The sequence below is a fragment of the Pseudorca crassidens genome, chromosome X (genome assembly GCF_039906515.1).
Source record: "Pseudorca crassidens isolate mPseCra1 chromosome X, mPseCra1.hap1, whole genome shotgun sequence".
NCBI classification, from domain to species: Eukaryota; Metazoa; Chordata; class Mammalia; order Artiodactyla; family Delphinidae; genus Pseudorca; species Pseudorca crassidens.
In genome coordinates this window covers 115,266,806-115,283,144 of record NC_090317.1, presented here as the reverse complement: position 1 = coordinate 115,283,144, position 16,339 = coordinate 115,266,806, and the positions used below count along the sequence as shown (strand labels likewise).

At 41.4% G+C, this 16,339-nt stretch overlaps 1 protein-coding gene across 1 annotated transcript in view; it reads left to right on the top strand.

Annotated features, from left to right (window-relative positions):
• Nucleotides 1–16,339, top strand: part of PHEX (phosphate regulating endopeptidase X-linked) — a 204,981-nt gene that overhangs the window by 78,635 nt on the left and 110,007 nt on the right. The window contains exon 12 of the mRNA XM_067722956.1: nucleotides 10,265–10,366. Within this exon, the coding sequence (XP_067579057.1) occupies nucleotides 10,265–10,366 (102 nt within the window). The remainder of the gene's footprint in view (nucleotides 1–10,264; nucleotides 10,367–16,339) is intronic.

The window sequence follows — 16,339 nt, the reverse complement described above, 5'->3', positions numbered from 1 at the left end:
TTAATCCTGACAAACTGGTACGATTTGTTTTATCATACCAGCTTGCTTGGCTGCCAGAAACTAAGGGTTTCCTAACTATCCTTAGTTTTTCTGGCTTTACCACTTCTCCCACCTTAACATGGGTCTCTTCTTTACTTCTTATTTCAATGCCATTATTATATTTTTATCAGGAGCCAATTCAAAGTTGTTCTCATAAATACAGTATAAATAATGAGTCAGTGGATAGTTAACATTTATTAGTGCATTGATTTATTTAATGTCTGTGTTTCTAGTGAAGTGACAGTTGCCAGAAAGAAAAGTTTTAGGAACTTCCCTTAAATTGCAGCCTATTTCTTCCAGGTTAACCGCATGAATTATTGATAATAATTTTTGTTTTTCACATTCACTCGTCACGTGGTTATAATTTAAGGAACCATGTCTTGCTCTAGACCAGTGAGGAGACTGGAGACGTTTTAATCTTATGTTTTATTAAGATATTACGTATAATTTCTGAATATATTAGAGAGGAAAACATTATGCTTTTATTCAACATTATGCTTTTATTTAAGAATTTCATTAAAATTACTTTAAGATTAATGCATATAATCACCTTGAAGATTGTTTTTCTTCTTCAAGAACTCTTATCAGCCTATAGCTATTTCTATCATATATAATATATATGTATATACATATATTAATATTTTTAAACCATTCTTAGCCATCTGTTCTGTACCACGTTGGCATCATCAACCTCAGAATGGACTGGGCTAACTTACTGAGTCATTTGAGTTCCACTGAAGTTTATATTTGGAATAACTGCTGGAATGACTGTTATACATTAGCATGTATAAAAGATATTTGATTAAATTTCATTTCTTTGCTAGATACCCCCTGGAGGTTTTGAAAAACATAAATCAACTTCTATTTATTGAACATCTGCTACATGTATCGTATGAAATCATACCGTGTGAAAAATCATATCATGTAAGATGTGAAATCATAAAACTAACAGTGGTGAGATATGAAATCATAAAACTAACAACTTTAAATTTGCAGAACACCATAGGGGAAGAAAAATTATTTTTCCCTTTTACCTCCTAGGTTCTTGGCTAAGATCCCTCTGTAATGAAAAGACAGATTAACAGGAGAAAGAGAGAGGTTTAATAACATGTATACCTCCTGTATACATGAGAGAGACCCAGGAAAACTGAGTAACTCGCCAAAATGGCCCAAGTCATCACCCTAAATACCATCTCCAGCTAAAGTCAAAAGATGTTGTTATTGGGGGAGGGAAGCCAGTTATGGGAGGTTACCAGGCAAAGCACGGTAAACAAGGGTAACGTTGTTATACAGATGTAAGTTTTGACTTCTCCACTGCTAAGAGTTTCTAGAGATTTAGTCATGACATCTTCCTGGTACAGAGAGGGAGACACCCTCTCAAATGGAGGTTTCTCCTGTAAATGTAAATGTCTCTTACAAAAGAGTAACTTCTCTGTTTTCTGAGCTTTTTCTAATCTGCTGTTCCTTAAAAATAATCAACCTAAAATCTAAAATAATCCTCATGCCAAAGAGGTATGTTTTGGGGTGGCAAATTCTGCTCCCCTTCAACACTTCTTAGTTGCCTTACATATCCATGATCTCATTTGATCTAAATCATGATTCCTGTCTTCGAAGCTTATGGATTTCTTGGGGAGATCAAATAAATATAAATGGCAATTAAATACACACCTATATTGTTCTGAATATAAGCCTAATAGGAACTCAGAGAAGGGACTGAAAGTGTGGGTTTAAGTGTTTGGGATTCATTGGTATGAGGTACGATCTGAGTTGGCCATGTAGGATTTCTTTGTCACCAGAGACAAAGCTTTGAAGGAAACTACAACTGACAGTGGGGTGAACTGACCCCTTTTGTTATCGAGCCAAACTCGATGTGTGGTAAAGTCAATCTACAGACACTGGGTTGTGGTGAAGGGAAGTACAGCATTTATTTGCAGGGAGAATGGGCAGCTAAAGCTCAAAAGACCCATACTCCTTGATGGCTTTTGGGCAAGCGTTTTTATTTTACTTACTTACTAACTTATTTATTTATTTAATTTTTACATTTATTGTGCACTTTATTTATGTTATTATTACATTGTCATATATAATGAATTAGTTACACAACTCACCCTAATGCAGAATCAGTGGGAGCCCTGAGCTTGTTTTCCTGCAACTAGATGGTCCCATCTGGGAGTGATGGGAGACAGTGACACCCGAAGTGTGTTGCTTCTGTCCAGTCTCCTCCGTAAGATGCAGCTTAACTGTCACTTGCCACTCACTGGTAGGGTTTTGATACGAGTCTGCAAGCAGTTGATTTATTATGGTCTCTGTGCAGTCAAACCTCTCTGCTAATGATAATCTGTATTTGCAGCCACTCCCCAGCACTAGCATCACTGCCTCAGCCCCACTTCAGATCATCAGGCATTAGATTCTCACAAGGAGCGCGTAACCTAGATCCCTCACGTACGCAGTTCACAGTAGGGTTGGGCAAGGGTTTTTAAATGCAACATTAGGGGTGAGGGTTGCAAGGTGTGTGATCAGCTTGTGGACATTCTTCTGATTGGTTGTTGGTGAGGTAACAGGGTGATGTTTTGAGAATCTTAAGCATCAGTCTTCTGGTTCCAACCAATCTGAGGTCTGCATGCTTATGGTCAGCAGTTTCCATCTGGTGGGGCTCTGGTTTCTGTAAACCAACTCAAAGATATGTGTCAGATTGTTATCTGTATCCCTTGAGGAGGAACTAGGAGTCCTTTGACTCTGTTTTATGGCTGAAGTATTGTGTAAGCTATCGTAACTTTTTGCTTGATTGCTTTGACTTTGTTTCTGCGTTCTGTCACTTCTCTAATTATTAACTACTTAAATTTGCTCTTTGGAACTCAGGGGAAGGCCGGCGAGACTAAAGCTTTTTTTCCAAACAAGAAGTGGGGGACACGGAGGGGGGGGTCTGTCACCAGGAAGGCCATGCAGGGTCCTGCTTGGTTTCACGTCTTCTCAAAGCGGTATTAGCATATGTCCCTTTAAATGCATTAATAGAACCATCTTGACCCATATATATAGAACACAAAGTTCCTATGTCCATGTGAGGGGAGGGAGGATAAGGAGAGGTCAAAAGAAGAGCAGGTGAGACAATTTTAATGCACTAAGATAGGAGAATCTCATTAAAAAAAACCTTTCCTGAAGGGTACCAGGTGTATGCATATGTGTATGTGACTCACCAGTGTCTGATGTAGAATGCTGTGGGCAAAACCCTGGAGTGCAAAGAATGAAAAGGGGAACCCACTTTTAAATAGCATTGGTTGAGGGAAAGAACTAAAAACTGTCCATATACTGACCAAATAAACTGTATTTTCTCAGTGTGGGTCCATAAAATCTGAGATAAGTAGATGCTTAACAAAATGCTGCTTTACATGGAGGGCTCTTACTCTGAATGTGGCAGATTTTACCATAACAATATTTGAGTTAATTTTTGTATGTCATATTTTGATTTTTAACTCTAAATAAATATTTTCTATGGATAACTTCACCTTATGACTTCTACTTTAAGTGATTTCTATTAATGTTATATGCTGGCTGGTTGGGGCATTAGGTCAAGGTTTGGTGAAGAAATAATATTTCTGTCTTCTTATTTAAAAATCACGTCAGGCTTTTGCTGCCTCAGGGAACATGACTTGACTGAAGGCATTGTTATTATGTGATGCTGTAGAGTAGTCTAAAGATAAAAATCAGAAGTGTTCAGTGATTTATCTTCCTAGTTCCAGCATACTAAAATCATTATTTCTCTTATTTGCATTGACATGCCAACCAATGACATTAATCACCTTCAGAGATTTCCCTTGTTCTTAAAGTCTGCTGGGGTAGTTCAGCACCATTTCACAAAAACTGTTATATATTAAATCTGTAGAGTGGTCAAAAAGAAAGAATTGAGAACCTGTGATGAGACCTGGGAGGGGAGTGGTGGTCTCAGAGGACTAGGGCAGAGACCAGCTGAGGCTCACAGGGAAAGAAAAGAGGAAAATGATTACAGTCATCTCTCAGTATCTGTGGGCGATTGGTTCCAGGACTCCCTGCAGATAACCACAATCTGCGGATGCTCGATTGCCTTATATAAAATGGTGTAGTATTTGCATATAACCTACACACAGTAAGTCCTTTAAAAAGGACTTAATTTTTTTTTTTTACAGCAGTTTTAAGTTTATAGCATGGGGAAGAAAAAAAATCTTTCCTCTATCCTTCTAGGTTCTTGGCTGAGACCTCCCTATCATAAAAGGACAGAGTAGCAGGAGAAAAACAGAAGTTTAATAACATGTATATCTCCTGCATACATGAGAGCAAGCCAGGGAAACTGAGTAACCTTCCAAAATGGCCCAAACCATCGCCTTAAATACCATCTCCAGCTGAAGACAGAAGAAGATGTTGGAGAGTGGGGTGAGGGCTGGGGGGACAGTTGAGGGAGGTTATTGAGAAAAGCACAGTAAACAAAGGTCTGCTTGTTATGCAGACTTAAGTTCATGCCTTGCCTTCTCCATCGATAAAAGTTTCTAGAGATTTAGTCAACTTGCTCTTCCTGATACAGAGAGGGAGACGCAGAGGTTTCTCTTATAAATGCAAATGTTTCTTCCAAGAGGGTAACCTCTTGGTTTTTAGCACTTATTTTGTGTGCTCTTTCTTAAAAATAATCAGTTTGAGATAATCCTTAAGCCAAAGAGACGTGTTTTGAGATGGCATAGTCTCTTCTTCAACAACAAAATTGAGAGGAGGGTATAGAGATTTCGTGGAATGGCGATTTCCTCGGTTCTTGCCCTTCTCAAGGGAAAGAATTCAGTCAGGAGGCATAGAGCAGTTTTAAGTAGCAAGAGTTTTATTAAGCAGAGCGAAAGTACACTCCCAAGAAAGGATGAGAGTGGGCTACCTGGAAACCAGAGCAGCCCTGCAATGGGACAGGGTTGGGTGTGTCCTATGTCATTTGATTGTCAAGTTGATTGACAGCTTTAGGTTATATAACTTTCCTGCTAGTATGCAGGCACTTACCCATAAGCACCCAAGCAGAACCCATGGGGTGGGGCGGGGAAGCAAAAGCCGCAATGCTAAGTTATTACAAGTGAGGCGTAATGAACCCTGGGTTACCTCGAGTCACCTTGTAGGTCTTGGTGCGCCTGCGTCAACCTGTGCTGGCGGTTTTGTCTTGCTTGGTCCTGGTACGGCTGGAAACCTAGCAGTGGTCCTTGACCACGAGAGGGAGGATCTCTGGGCATGCTGCAACCACCAGTGTCCAGGTAGGGGAGGGAAAGGCAAACCGTCCAGGATGGGGCAGGACCCTCTCATGTCTGACTAGCTACCTAACACTCCTGCCCCTGACACATGCATAGTTTCTCTCATTAACATCACTCACTTTTTTTTTTTTAAACTGAAGGTGAACCTACATTGACACATCATTATCACCCAAGGTATATAGTTTACCTTAGAGTTCACTCTTGTACATTCTGTGCATTTGAACAAGTGTATGATGACATGAATGTATCATTATAATCTCATACAGAGTATTTTCGCTGCCCTGAAAATTCTCTGTGCTCTGCCTGCTTATCTCTCCCCACCCCCACCCCACAACCGCCGATCTTTTTATTGCCTCCATAGTTTTGCCTTTTCTGGATGTGGTATCATTGGAATCATACAGCATGTAGCCTTTTCAGATTGGTTTCTTTCAGTTAGTAATATGCACTTAAGGTTTCTCCATGTCTCCTCATGGCTTGCTAGCTCATTTCTTTTTAGCACTGAGTAATATTCCATTGTCTGGATGTATCACAGCTTGTTTAGCCGGTCACCTACTGAAGGACACCATAGTTGCTTCCAAGATTTGGTAAGTATAAATAAAGTCGCTATAAACATCTGGGTGCAGACTTTTGGGTGGACATAAGTTTCTATCTCCTTTGGGTAAATACCAGGGAATGTGATTGCTGGATTGTATGGTGAAAGTATGTTTAGTTTTGTAAAAAAGCTACCAAACTGTCTTCCAAAATGGCTCTCCGATTTTGCATTCCCACCAGCGGTGAGTGAGAGTTCCTGTTGCTCCACAGCCTCTCCAGTGCTTGGTATTGTCAGTGTTGTGGATTTGGGCAATTCTAATAGGTGTGTAGTGCTATCTCATTGTTTTAGTTTGCATTTCCCTCATGACATGTGATGTGAAACATCTTTTCTTATGTTTGTTTGCCATCTGTATGTCTTCTTTAGTGAGATGTCTGTCAAGGTCTTTGGCTCATTTTTTAATCAGGTTTTTCGTTTCCTTCTTGTTGAATGTCCGTCAGTACATAAACACAGGTAAACCTCTCACATGGGCAACTACCACAACAGCAGCAGCAACAAACAAATGCACACAACCCAAACTCAGAACCCTCTCTTAACCCTATATCCACTTGTACCCTGTCTTTGCTTTCTCTCTTTCATAGACAGACTCCTCGACTGTGTTGTGCAGACTTGATATCTCCACTTCCCAGTGAGGTCTGGCCTTTGTCTTCACCTGTCTTTGTCTTCCAACATTCTATGTCTTAGAAAATGGTGACTATAATTTGTAATACTGTATTGTATATTTGAAAGTTGCTAAGAGAGTAGATCTTAAAAGTTCTCATCTCAAGGGAAAAAAAAATACTCTATGTTTGGTTGAAACGGAGCAAGACTCTGCGGGGCCCTCCCTGGTACAAATCTTTTCCCTGTCCCGCGTTTCTTATTCGCAGGAAAAAGGCTTCAGCCTCCTTGACCTTCTCTGAGTTCCCAAGGGCAGCTTCAAACAGTTGCTAAGCAGGGAAGGGAGGGAATGCAGAAACAAAGGAGGAGGAATAAGGAGACAACAGTGCAGCAGAGTCCTGGTTCCTCCTCAAGGGATACACATAGCCGTATATCTCTGAGTTCTTCTGCAAGAACTAAGGCCCCCACCCAGGGGGAGGATGGTAACTCCAGGCTGAGCATAGGATTCCTGGAGCACCGCCCTGTTACCTCACCACCAACCAATCAGAAGAAAGTTACACACCCTGCAGCCATCACCCCAAATTTTGCCTATAAATACTTCTCCCTGAAAACTGCTGGGGAGTTCAGGGTGTTTGAGCATGAACCACTCGTTCTCCTTGCTTGGCCCTGCAATAAACCTTTCTCTGCTCTAGACTCCGATGTTTCAGATTGTTTGGCCTCACTGTGCGTTGGGCATATGAACTTGTGTTTGGTAACGTGGTGATGGGTGTTAACTAGACTTATTATTGTGATCATTTCATAATATATACAAATATCAAATCATTATGTTGTATACCTGAAACTAATATATGTCAATTATAACTCAATTTTTAAAAATGCAAAAAAAAAAGATAATGGTGGCAGTATCCATCTGGTTGCCTGTGCCTGAAGCCTGGGAATTAATCTGACTGTTCCCACCCTTTCCTCACCTCCCCACAAAATTAATCACCTGGTTCCATTGATTCAGTCGCTGAATCTCTGGCAAATTAATGCACCCATTTCTTTCCATCCCTGTTGCCCCTCCCTAGTTTGGGAAGTTACTGTTTCTCTTTTTAAGTGAAGGTGACAGGCTGGCTGATGTGTGTTGTGTGTTGCTGCGTGATGATGTTGGAGAGGAAGAAGTATTCCTCTCCCCTTCTAAATTCTTCTGGCTGATATAAGAATTAAATTGATGTGATAGAGAGTGACAGCAGAAAATCAAACAAAGTTAAGTAGCATATATGCATGGGAGAGACCAGGAAAAACTAAGCAGCTTGCCAAAACGGCCAAAGTCCTCACCTTATATACCATCTTCAGCTAAAGACAAAAGAAGATGTCAGTTATGGGGCAATACTAGGAAAAGTGCGGTAAAGGACGGTGATTGTGATGAAGATTTAAGTCGATGACTTCTCCATTGATAGAAGTTTCTGGAGATTTAGTCATCCTCCTCTTCCAGGTACAGAGAGGGAGACACCCTTCAAATGGAAATTTCCCTTACAAATGGAGATATTTCTTACAAAAGGGCAACTGCTATTTCGTTTTCAGATCCCTTCCTATGTCTGCTGTTCCTCAGAAAATGACCAGCTTAAAACAATTGATATGCCAAAGAGACATATTTTAGGGTGGCAAATTTTGCTCCCCTACAGTGATGTCATAAAGACTTAGGGGTGCTGGTGACTGCAGAGGCAAATGATCTAGGCCCTGAAGATTTCCTTGTTGTTTTAGCACCCTCCTGTGGGTTTTCTGTTTGAAATGGTCACTGCTGCATCTCTCTCTGTTTTCTTCTACTTTCCTGACATTTTCCTCTGATTTCTGAGGGACACCTCTGTTGCTCCTGGACATTCTGACCTCACAACTGTCATTTACCTCTGAGGTCAGGTCCTGGCTCTGACCCTTCCCAGCTGTAAGAGCTGGAAGAGATCATGGACTCTCTTTCTCTCTCTCTGTCTTTTCAAAAATATTTATTTATTTATTTGGCTGCGCCAGGTCTTAGTTGTGGCATGTGGGATCTTCGTTGTGGCATGTGGGATCTTCGTTGCGGTATGCAGGATCTTTAGTTGCGGCATTTGGGATCTTTTAGTTGCAGCATGAGGAATCTTTAGTTGCGGCATGCAAACTCTTAGTTGCTGCATGCGAAGTCTTAGATGCGGCATGTGGGATCTAGTTCCCTGACCAGGGGTCGAACCCAGGCCCCCTGCATTGGGAGTGCAGAGTCTTAGCCACTGGATCGCCAGGAAAGTCCTGGTCATGGACTCTCTTGACTCCTAATTTCCTTATCTGTAAAATAAGTGGCTTCCCTACACCAGTGAGTCGTCATCCTGGCTGCACATTGGAATCACCTGGAGGGGCTTTGCAACCTCCCAGTGCTCAGGCCTCACTCTGCAACAATGACATCAGCATTGTTTAAAGCTCCTCCCGCCACCCCCCAACCAGAGACCCCAGTGTACGGACAAGGTTGAGAACCAGTGAACTGGGACCTTTGCTCTTCTGTCATTTCATGTCTTTATCACGCCCCAATCTCAAGTTGAGGTTTCTTTTCTCTTAATGTTTTTACTAAGTTGGGAAGAAATAGCTGTGAAGTACCCCCGCCTCCATCTGCTGTTTGTTCTTATTTACATACAATGGAACCCAGCCCACTGATTTCCAGCTCTTATTCCCTTACAACTGTTATTGAACTGAAAACATAGCTGAAAACTTATTAAACAGAAAAGAACTATTTTGAGCTTTGTGCTGACAATTCATTATAGAACCAAGGAAACATCTAAATTTCTTTCTTTTAGAATTAACGCTAAAAATGGATTTACACCTCCATAATTTCAAATGAAAATTTTCATTCTGGTGCCAAACCTAGTATTATATGCTTTCTTGAGTGTCCTATTAGGAAAAATGAAGCATCTGTATAGGAGAATGGAATTTCGATTGGTTTTCACCCATAGACAAGCAGGACCTCCCCAGACTGCTCCATGCGGGCTGCTGAAGTTAAGTGTTAGCATCTCTCTCCCCCAGTCCTCTCTGCTGACCCACAGATGCTGGAAGAAAAGCCAGGGCAAACACATCATCACTGTAGGTGTGGTCTCACTCTTGGAACACTTTGAAACAGGGCTTTCAGAAGACCGTGTTTCTGTAGCAGCCCCCTTGAGACCTAACCATTTTAGACTTGAAATAGCATACGACTTTTCTGAGCTGTCAGAGAGGAGAGAGGAGAGTACGAAGATGACAGAGAACAGCCACGCATTTGGTTTAACCACTGGCATTAATTTGGAGAGAACTGGGGTCTTGACATAAGTGATTCATATTGAGAAGTGTCTAGGGTGCTGGCTCTCCCTGCCTGTTTCTCTGTTAACAGTATCTCTTTCAACTGTTCACTCACTTTCTTCTGCAATGTCTTTCTGAAGTACACAGCACATGCCTTTGCTTTTTTCTCTCAAGCCCTTATTAACCTATTGAAATTAGTTGCAACCTTGATATGGGTGCACTAATACAGTAGCTACATGTAAGTTATTAGTCATAACCTATGGCGAATTCCTTTCCTCATGTAATCCTTTTACAAGTGGGCCATCACATTGTTCTCAAGGAAAGGAATGGTTAGTTTTCTTCTAGTAATGGGGGGAAAAGGCATTTTCCTGGGCAAAGAAATGCTGCCAGAGCATGGAGTCAAGCTTAAAGGAGCCTCTTTGACACTGTGTTTAGCATTGGACTATTTATTGTGGCCCAGAAAAGCTTGTCTGAAGCTTCTTGGTTTTGACCTGCTTCTTTGGGTATTTCCTTATAGATGGAGGAATTGATTGAGGGTGTTCGATGGGCCTTTATTGACATGCTGGAGAAAGAAAATGAGTGGATGGATGCAGGGACGAAAAGGAAAGCCAAAGAAAAGGTAAGGATTCCTTTTGCTGAAAAAAATATGACTTCTGGTTTTAATGGATTTTCATGCTCCCCATTGACTGTGTAGTGGATTTTTATATTGACTGAGCTGTTGACTCCAAATGACCCCAGAGTTAGCTGTCTGTTTTGGGATGAATACAGAGATTTTATTACCAGGAGGTAAGAGAAAATAAGATCTGACTTTTTCAAACTGCGTTTTCAAACACCTTGTAATTCAGCCTTTCCTTCTCTCCTAATTGCCGTCTGTAAGAGCCACATGGCTTGCTGCCCAGCGAATTTTGCCATTAAACCATCAGTGGCTATGGCAGAATGCAGAGCAGTGGGGAGCCAGGGGGAGCAGCTGGCAGAAGAGCCCTCAAGGCACAAAGAAGAAAAACCGATATTAGCTGTGTGTCCTGCTCCGTGCACGATGTGTGCTAATGTCCTCAGGCAAATCCTCTACTGTAACCAAGCAGACCTACTTCCTAACTCATCATTTTGTGCAAATGATCCAAATAGCATGTTTATAAAGTGTAGACCAATAGTAGACCATTGCGTAGGAATACAAAAACATTTCCTAATAGAAGCGGACACTTGCTAGGCCTTGTAAACCTTTCTGGCAACAACATAAGGGGATAAGTGAGAAAAGTATTAGCAGCCTTGCTGTTTAGAAGTAAAGAATGGGACCCATCTTGAGTTCTAGGTATTCTCATGGAGCTGGAGCTTGCATGGGTGGGAAACGCCTGCTACATTCTTTTTTTTTTTCTTTTAACATCTTTATTGGCGTATAATTGCTTTACAGTGGTGTGTTAGTTTCAGCTGTATAACAAAGTGAATCAGCTATACATAAACATATATCCCCATATCTCCTCCCTCTTGCGTCTCCCTCCCACCCTCCCTATCCCACCCCTCTAGGTGGTCACAAAGCACCGAGCTGATCTCCTTGTGCTATGTGGCTGCTTCCCACTAGCTCTCTGTTTTACATTTGGTAGTGTATATATGTCCATGCCACTCTCTCACTTCGTCCCAGCTTACCCTTCCCCCTCCTCGTGTCAAGTCCATTCTCTACGTCTGCGTCTTTATTCCAGTCCTGCCCCTAGGTTCTTCAGAACCTTTTTTTTTTTTTAGATTCCATATATATGTGTTAGTATATGGTATTTGTTTTTCTCTTTCTGACTTACTTCACTCTGTATGACAGTCTCTAGATCCATCCACCTGACTACAAATAACTCAATTTTGTTTCTTTTTATGGCTGAGTAATATTCCATTGTATATATGTGCCACATCTTCTTTCTCCATTTGTCTGTCTATGGACACTTAGGTTGCTTGCATGTCCTGGCTATTGTAAATAGAGCTGCAATGAACATTGTGGTACATGAGTCTTTTTGAATTATTGTTTTCTCAGGGTATATGCCCAGTAGTGGGATTGCTGGGTCGTATGGTAGTTCTATTTTTAGTTTTTTAAGGAACCTCCATTCTGTTCTCCATAGCGGCTGTATCAATTTATATTCCCACCAACGGTGCAAGAGAGCGTTCCCTTTTCTCCACACCCTCTCCAGCATTTATTGTTTGTAGATTTTTTGATGTTGGCCATTCTGACTGGTGTGAGGTGATACCTCATTGTAGTTTTGATTTGCATTTCTCTAACGATTAGTGATGTTGAGCATCCTTTCATATGCTTATTGGCAATCTGTATATCTTCTTTGGAGAAATGTCTGTTTAGTTCTTCTGCCCATTTTTGGATTGGGTTGTTTGTTTTTTTTGATATTGAGCTGCATGAGCTGCCTGTATATTTTGGAGATTAACCTTTTGTCAGTTGCTTCATTTGCAAATATTTTCTCCCATTCTGAGGGTTTTCTTTTGGTCTTGTTTATCATTTCCTTTGCTTTGCAAAAGCTTTTAAGTTTCATTAGGTCCCATTTGTTGATTTTTGTTTTTATTTCCATTACTCTAGGAGGTGGATCAAAAAAGATCTTTGTGATTTATGTCAAAGAGTGTTCTTCCTATGTTTTCTTCTAAGAGTTTGATAGTGTCTGGCCTTACATTTAGGTCTTTAACGCATTTTGAGTTTATTTTTGTGTATGGTATTAGGGAGTGTTCTAATTTCATTCTTTCACATGTAGCTGTCCAGTTTTCCCAGAACCGCTTATTGAAGAGGCTGTGTTTTCTGCATTGTATATTCTTGCCTCCTTTATCAAAGATAAGGTGACCATATGTGTGTGGCGTTATTTCGGGGCTTTCTATCCTGTTCCATTGATCTGTATTTCTGTTATTGTGCCAGTACCTTACTGTCAAGATTACTGTAGCTTTGTAGTATAGTCTGAAGTCAGGGAGCCTGATTCTTCCAGCTCCCTTTTTCTTTCTCGAGATTGCTTTGGCCATTCAGGGTCTTTTGTGTTTCAATACAAATTGTGAAATTTTTTGTTCTAGTTCTGTGAAAAATGCCGTTGGTACTTTGATAGAGATTGCATTGAATCTGTAGATTGCTTTGGGTAGTATAATCATTTTCACAATGTTGATTCTTCCAATCCAAGAACATGGTATATCTCTCCATCTGTTTGTATCCTCTTTAATTTCTTTCATCAGTGTCTTATAGTTTTCTGCATACAGGTCTTTTGTCTCCCTAGGAAGGTTTATTCCTAGGCATTTTATTCTTTTTGTTGCAATGGTAAATGGGAGTGTTTCTTTAATTTCTCTTTCAGATTTTTCATCATTAGTGTATAGGAATGCAGGAGATTTATGTGCATTAATTTTATATCCTGCTACTTTACCAAATTCATTGATTAGCCCTAGTAGTTTTCTGGTAGCATCTTTAGGATTCTCTATGTATAGTATCATGTCATCTGCAAACAGTGACAGTTTTACTTCTTCTTTTCCGATTTGGATTCCTTTTATTTCTTTTCCTTCTCTGATTGCTGTGGCCTTCTACATTCTTAATGGATGCTGCTCTTCAGGTGGGAGACTGAACTTAGGAGCATTTCTTCTTTAGAGAGGCATTTTTGAAACTTACTGATGATAGCAATCACCTGGGGTGCCTGGACTGTGTCTAGCTTTCTGGGCTCCTCCCTAGCAAGGTCTGATTTAGTGGATTGAGGGTGCAGTCTGAACATCTGTGATTTTAACAAGTCTCCTTGGTGGTGCTTATCCTTAGGCAGGCTTCGAGTCCTCTGCTTAGAGTCATACTGAGTCATGCTGAGCACAACATTTTTTGCATTATGGTCAAGGAACAAAGAGGGAGAGGGTTTTCAGAGCAGGGAAAATACTCTGTATGATACCATAATGGTGGATACATATCATTATACATTTGTCCAAACCTATAGGATGTGCAGCACGGAGAGTGAACCATAATGTAAACTATGGACTCTGGGTGATAATGGTGTGTCAATGCAGGTTCATAGATTGTAACAAATGTCCCACTCTGGTGGGAGATGTTGATAATGGGGGAGGTTGTGCATGCGTGGGGGCCGGGATTATATAGGAACTCTGTACTTTCTGCTCAATTTTGCTGTGACCCTAAAACTGCTCTAAAAAAGTCTATTAAAGAAGAAAAGAGGTCAACATTCTGGGAATGCTTAGCCTTGTTTAATGGAGAATGTGCAGAGGTTTAGCACAGATATTTTGTAGAGCTTTAATACTCCCGAGGTGGATAAATATGGCCATAGATATTTTTGTCAATAGACACGGAAAGACTGTTCAGTGTTTCATAGTGAGGAAAGAACTTGGGTGGCAGTGTTGGGGGTGGGGGCGTGGTGTTGGAGGAAGACAGGGTAAGTTTGATTTTTTTTCCCCTTTGAGAACCTGTCAGAGCTGTCTTAAGTCATGTAAGGCACAAGCTGTTGAAGGCAGGAGCATGCGGGCTGTGATGATAGATGGTAGATGAAACTTGGTGCACCAACATACAGTTGTTGTTGTTTGAACGCTTCATTTATTTGCTGGGCTAGCTTATGATATCTGGAACAGAGCAAGTCTTGCACTGGGCAGTTGAGAGCCCAGCAAACTGGGGACTCTTGATCCTAGCCTGACCCCTTGTGGACTGAGGGCCACCGGCGTGGAGGGTGGGGTGGAGTGGTGAGTAGTGTGCATGTTATGAATGGATGGATACCAGGGGAATGCTCTGAGGACCCTAGTCAGTTTTTTGAAAAGTATGGCTGGTGATTGCCTTAGGGGGATCTTCTGGGTTGCATAAGGGAGTGGTTGCTTTTCAGTTGGGCCTTCTAGGCAAGTAGCCATGGGTCCTTCCTGAAGGAGGATTATTCCCAGTCCTTCTAATATTAGACACATTCTTCTTTGCTCCCTGAGTTACTCTCGAGTCTTATATTTTTTTTCAAGGAGAGCCCTCACTTTTTCTTCTAAAAGTACTCTTTGAACGCTCCACTGTCTTTGAGCTGAGTTCAACCTGCCAGGAACTCAAACTAGTTCCTCGACAGGTGCAAATATCAAAGGTAGTTGTCCTGCTGGAAGTCACCAGGTTCCCTGAGTATATCTTGAATTTCAAACTTCAGAGCAGTTCCTTTGTTTTTTTTAAATTTAATATTCTTTAACATCTTTATTGGAGTATAATTGCTTTACATTGTTGTGTTAGTTTCTGCTGTATAGCAAAGTGAATGAGCTATATGTATACAGATATCCCCATATCCCCTCCCTCTTGCGTCTCCCTCCCACCCTCCCTATCCCACCCCTCTAGGTGATCACAGAGCACCGAGCTGATCTCCCTGTGCTGTGCGGCTGCTTCCCACTAGCTATCTGTTTGACGTTTGGTAGTGCATATATGTCCATGCCACTCTCTCACTTCGTCCCAGCTTACCCTTCCCCCTCCCCATGTCCTCAAGTCCATTCTCTATGTCTCCATCTTTATTCCTGTCCTGCCTCTACGTTCTTCAGAACCATTTTTTTTTAAGATTCCATATATATGTGTTAGCATACGGTATTTGTTTTTCTCTTTCTGACTTACTTCACTCTGTATGACAGACTCTAGGTCCATCCACCTCACTACAAATAACTCAATTTCGTTGCTTTTTATGGCTGAGTAATATTCCATTGTATATGCCACATCTTCTTTATCCATTCATCTGTTGATGGACACTTAGGTTGCTTCCATGTCCTGGCTATTGTAAATAGAACTGCCATGAACATTGTGGTACATGACTCTTTTTGAATTATGGTTTTCTCAGAGTATATGCCCAGTAGTGGGATTGCTGGGTCGTATGGTAGTTCTATTTTTAGTTTTCTAAGGAACCTCCATACTGTTCTCCATAGTGGCTGTATCAATTTACATTCCCACCAACAGTGTAGGAGGGTTCCCTTTTCTCCACACCCTCTCCAGCATTTGTTGTTTGTAGATTTTTTGGTGATGGCCATTCTGACTGGTGTGAGGTGATACATCATTGTAGCTTTTTTTTCTTTTTTAAAATTAATTAATTTATTTTTGGCTGTGTTGGGTCTTTGTTGCTGTGCGCGGGCTTTCTCTGGTTGCGACGAGCGGGGGCTACTCTTCATTGCGGTGCACGGGCCTCTCATTGCGGTGGCTTCTCTCGTTCCAGAGCACGGGCTCTAGGCACGTGGGCTTCAGTAGTTGTGGCACGTGGGCTCTAGGGCTCAGGTTCAATAGTTGTGGCGCACGGGCGTAGTTGTTCCGCGGCATGTGGGATCTTCCTGGACCGGGACTCAAACCCGTGTCCCCTGCATTGGGAGGCGGATTCTTAACCACTGCGCCACCAGGGAAGCCCACCCAATGTAGGTTTGATTTGCATTTCTCTGATGATTAGTGATGTTGAGCATCCTTTCATGTGTTTGTTGGCAATCTGTATATCCTCTTTGGAGAAATGTCTGTTTAGGTCTTCTGCCCAGTTTTGGATTGGATTGTTTGTTTTTTTGATATTGAGCTGCATGAGCAACTCGTATATTTTGGAGATTAATCCTTTGTCAGTGGCTTCGTTTAGAGCAGTTCCTTTAATGAAAGGTGAGAAAGAGGGAATGTTGTCTATGA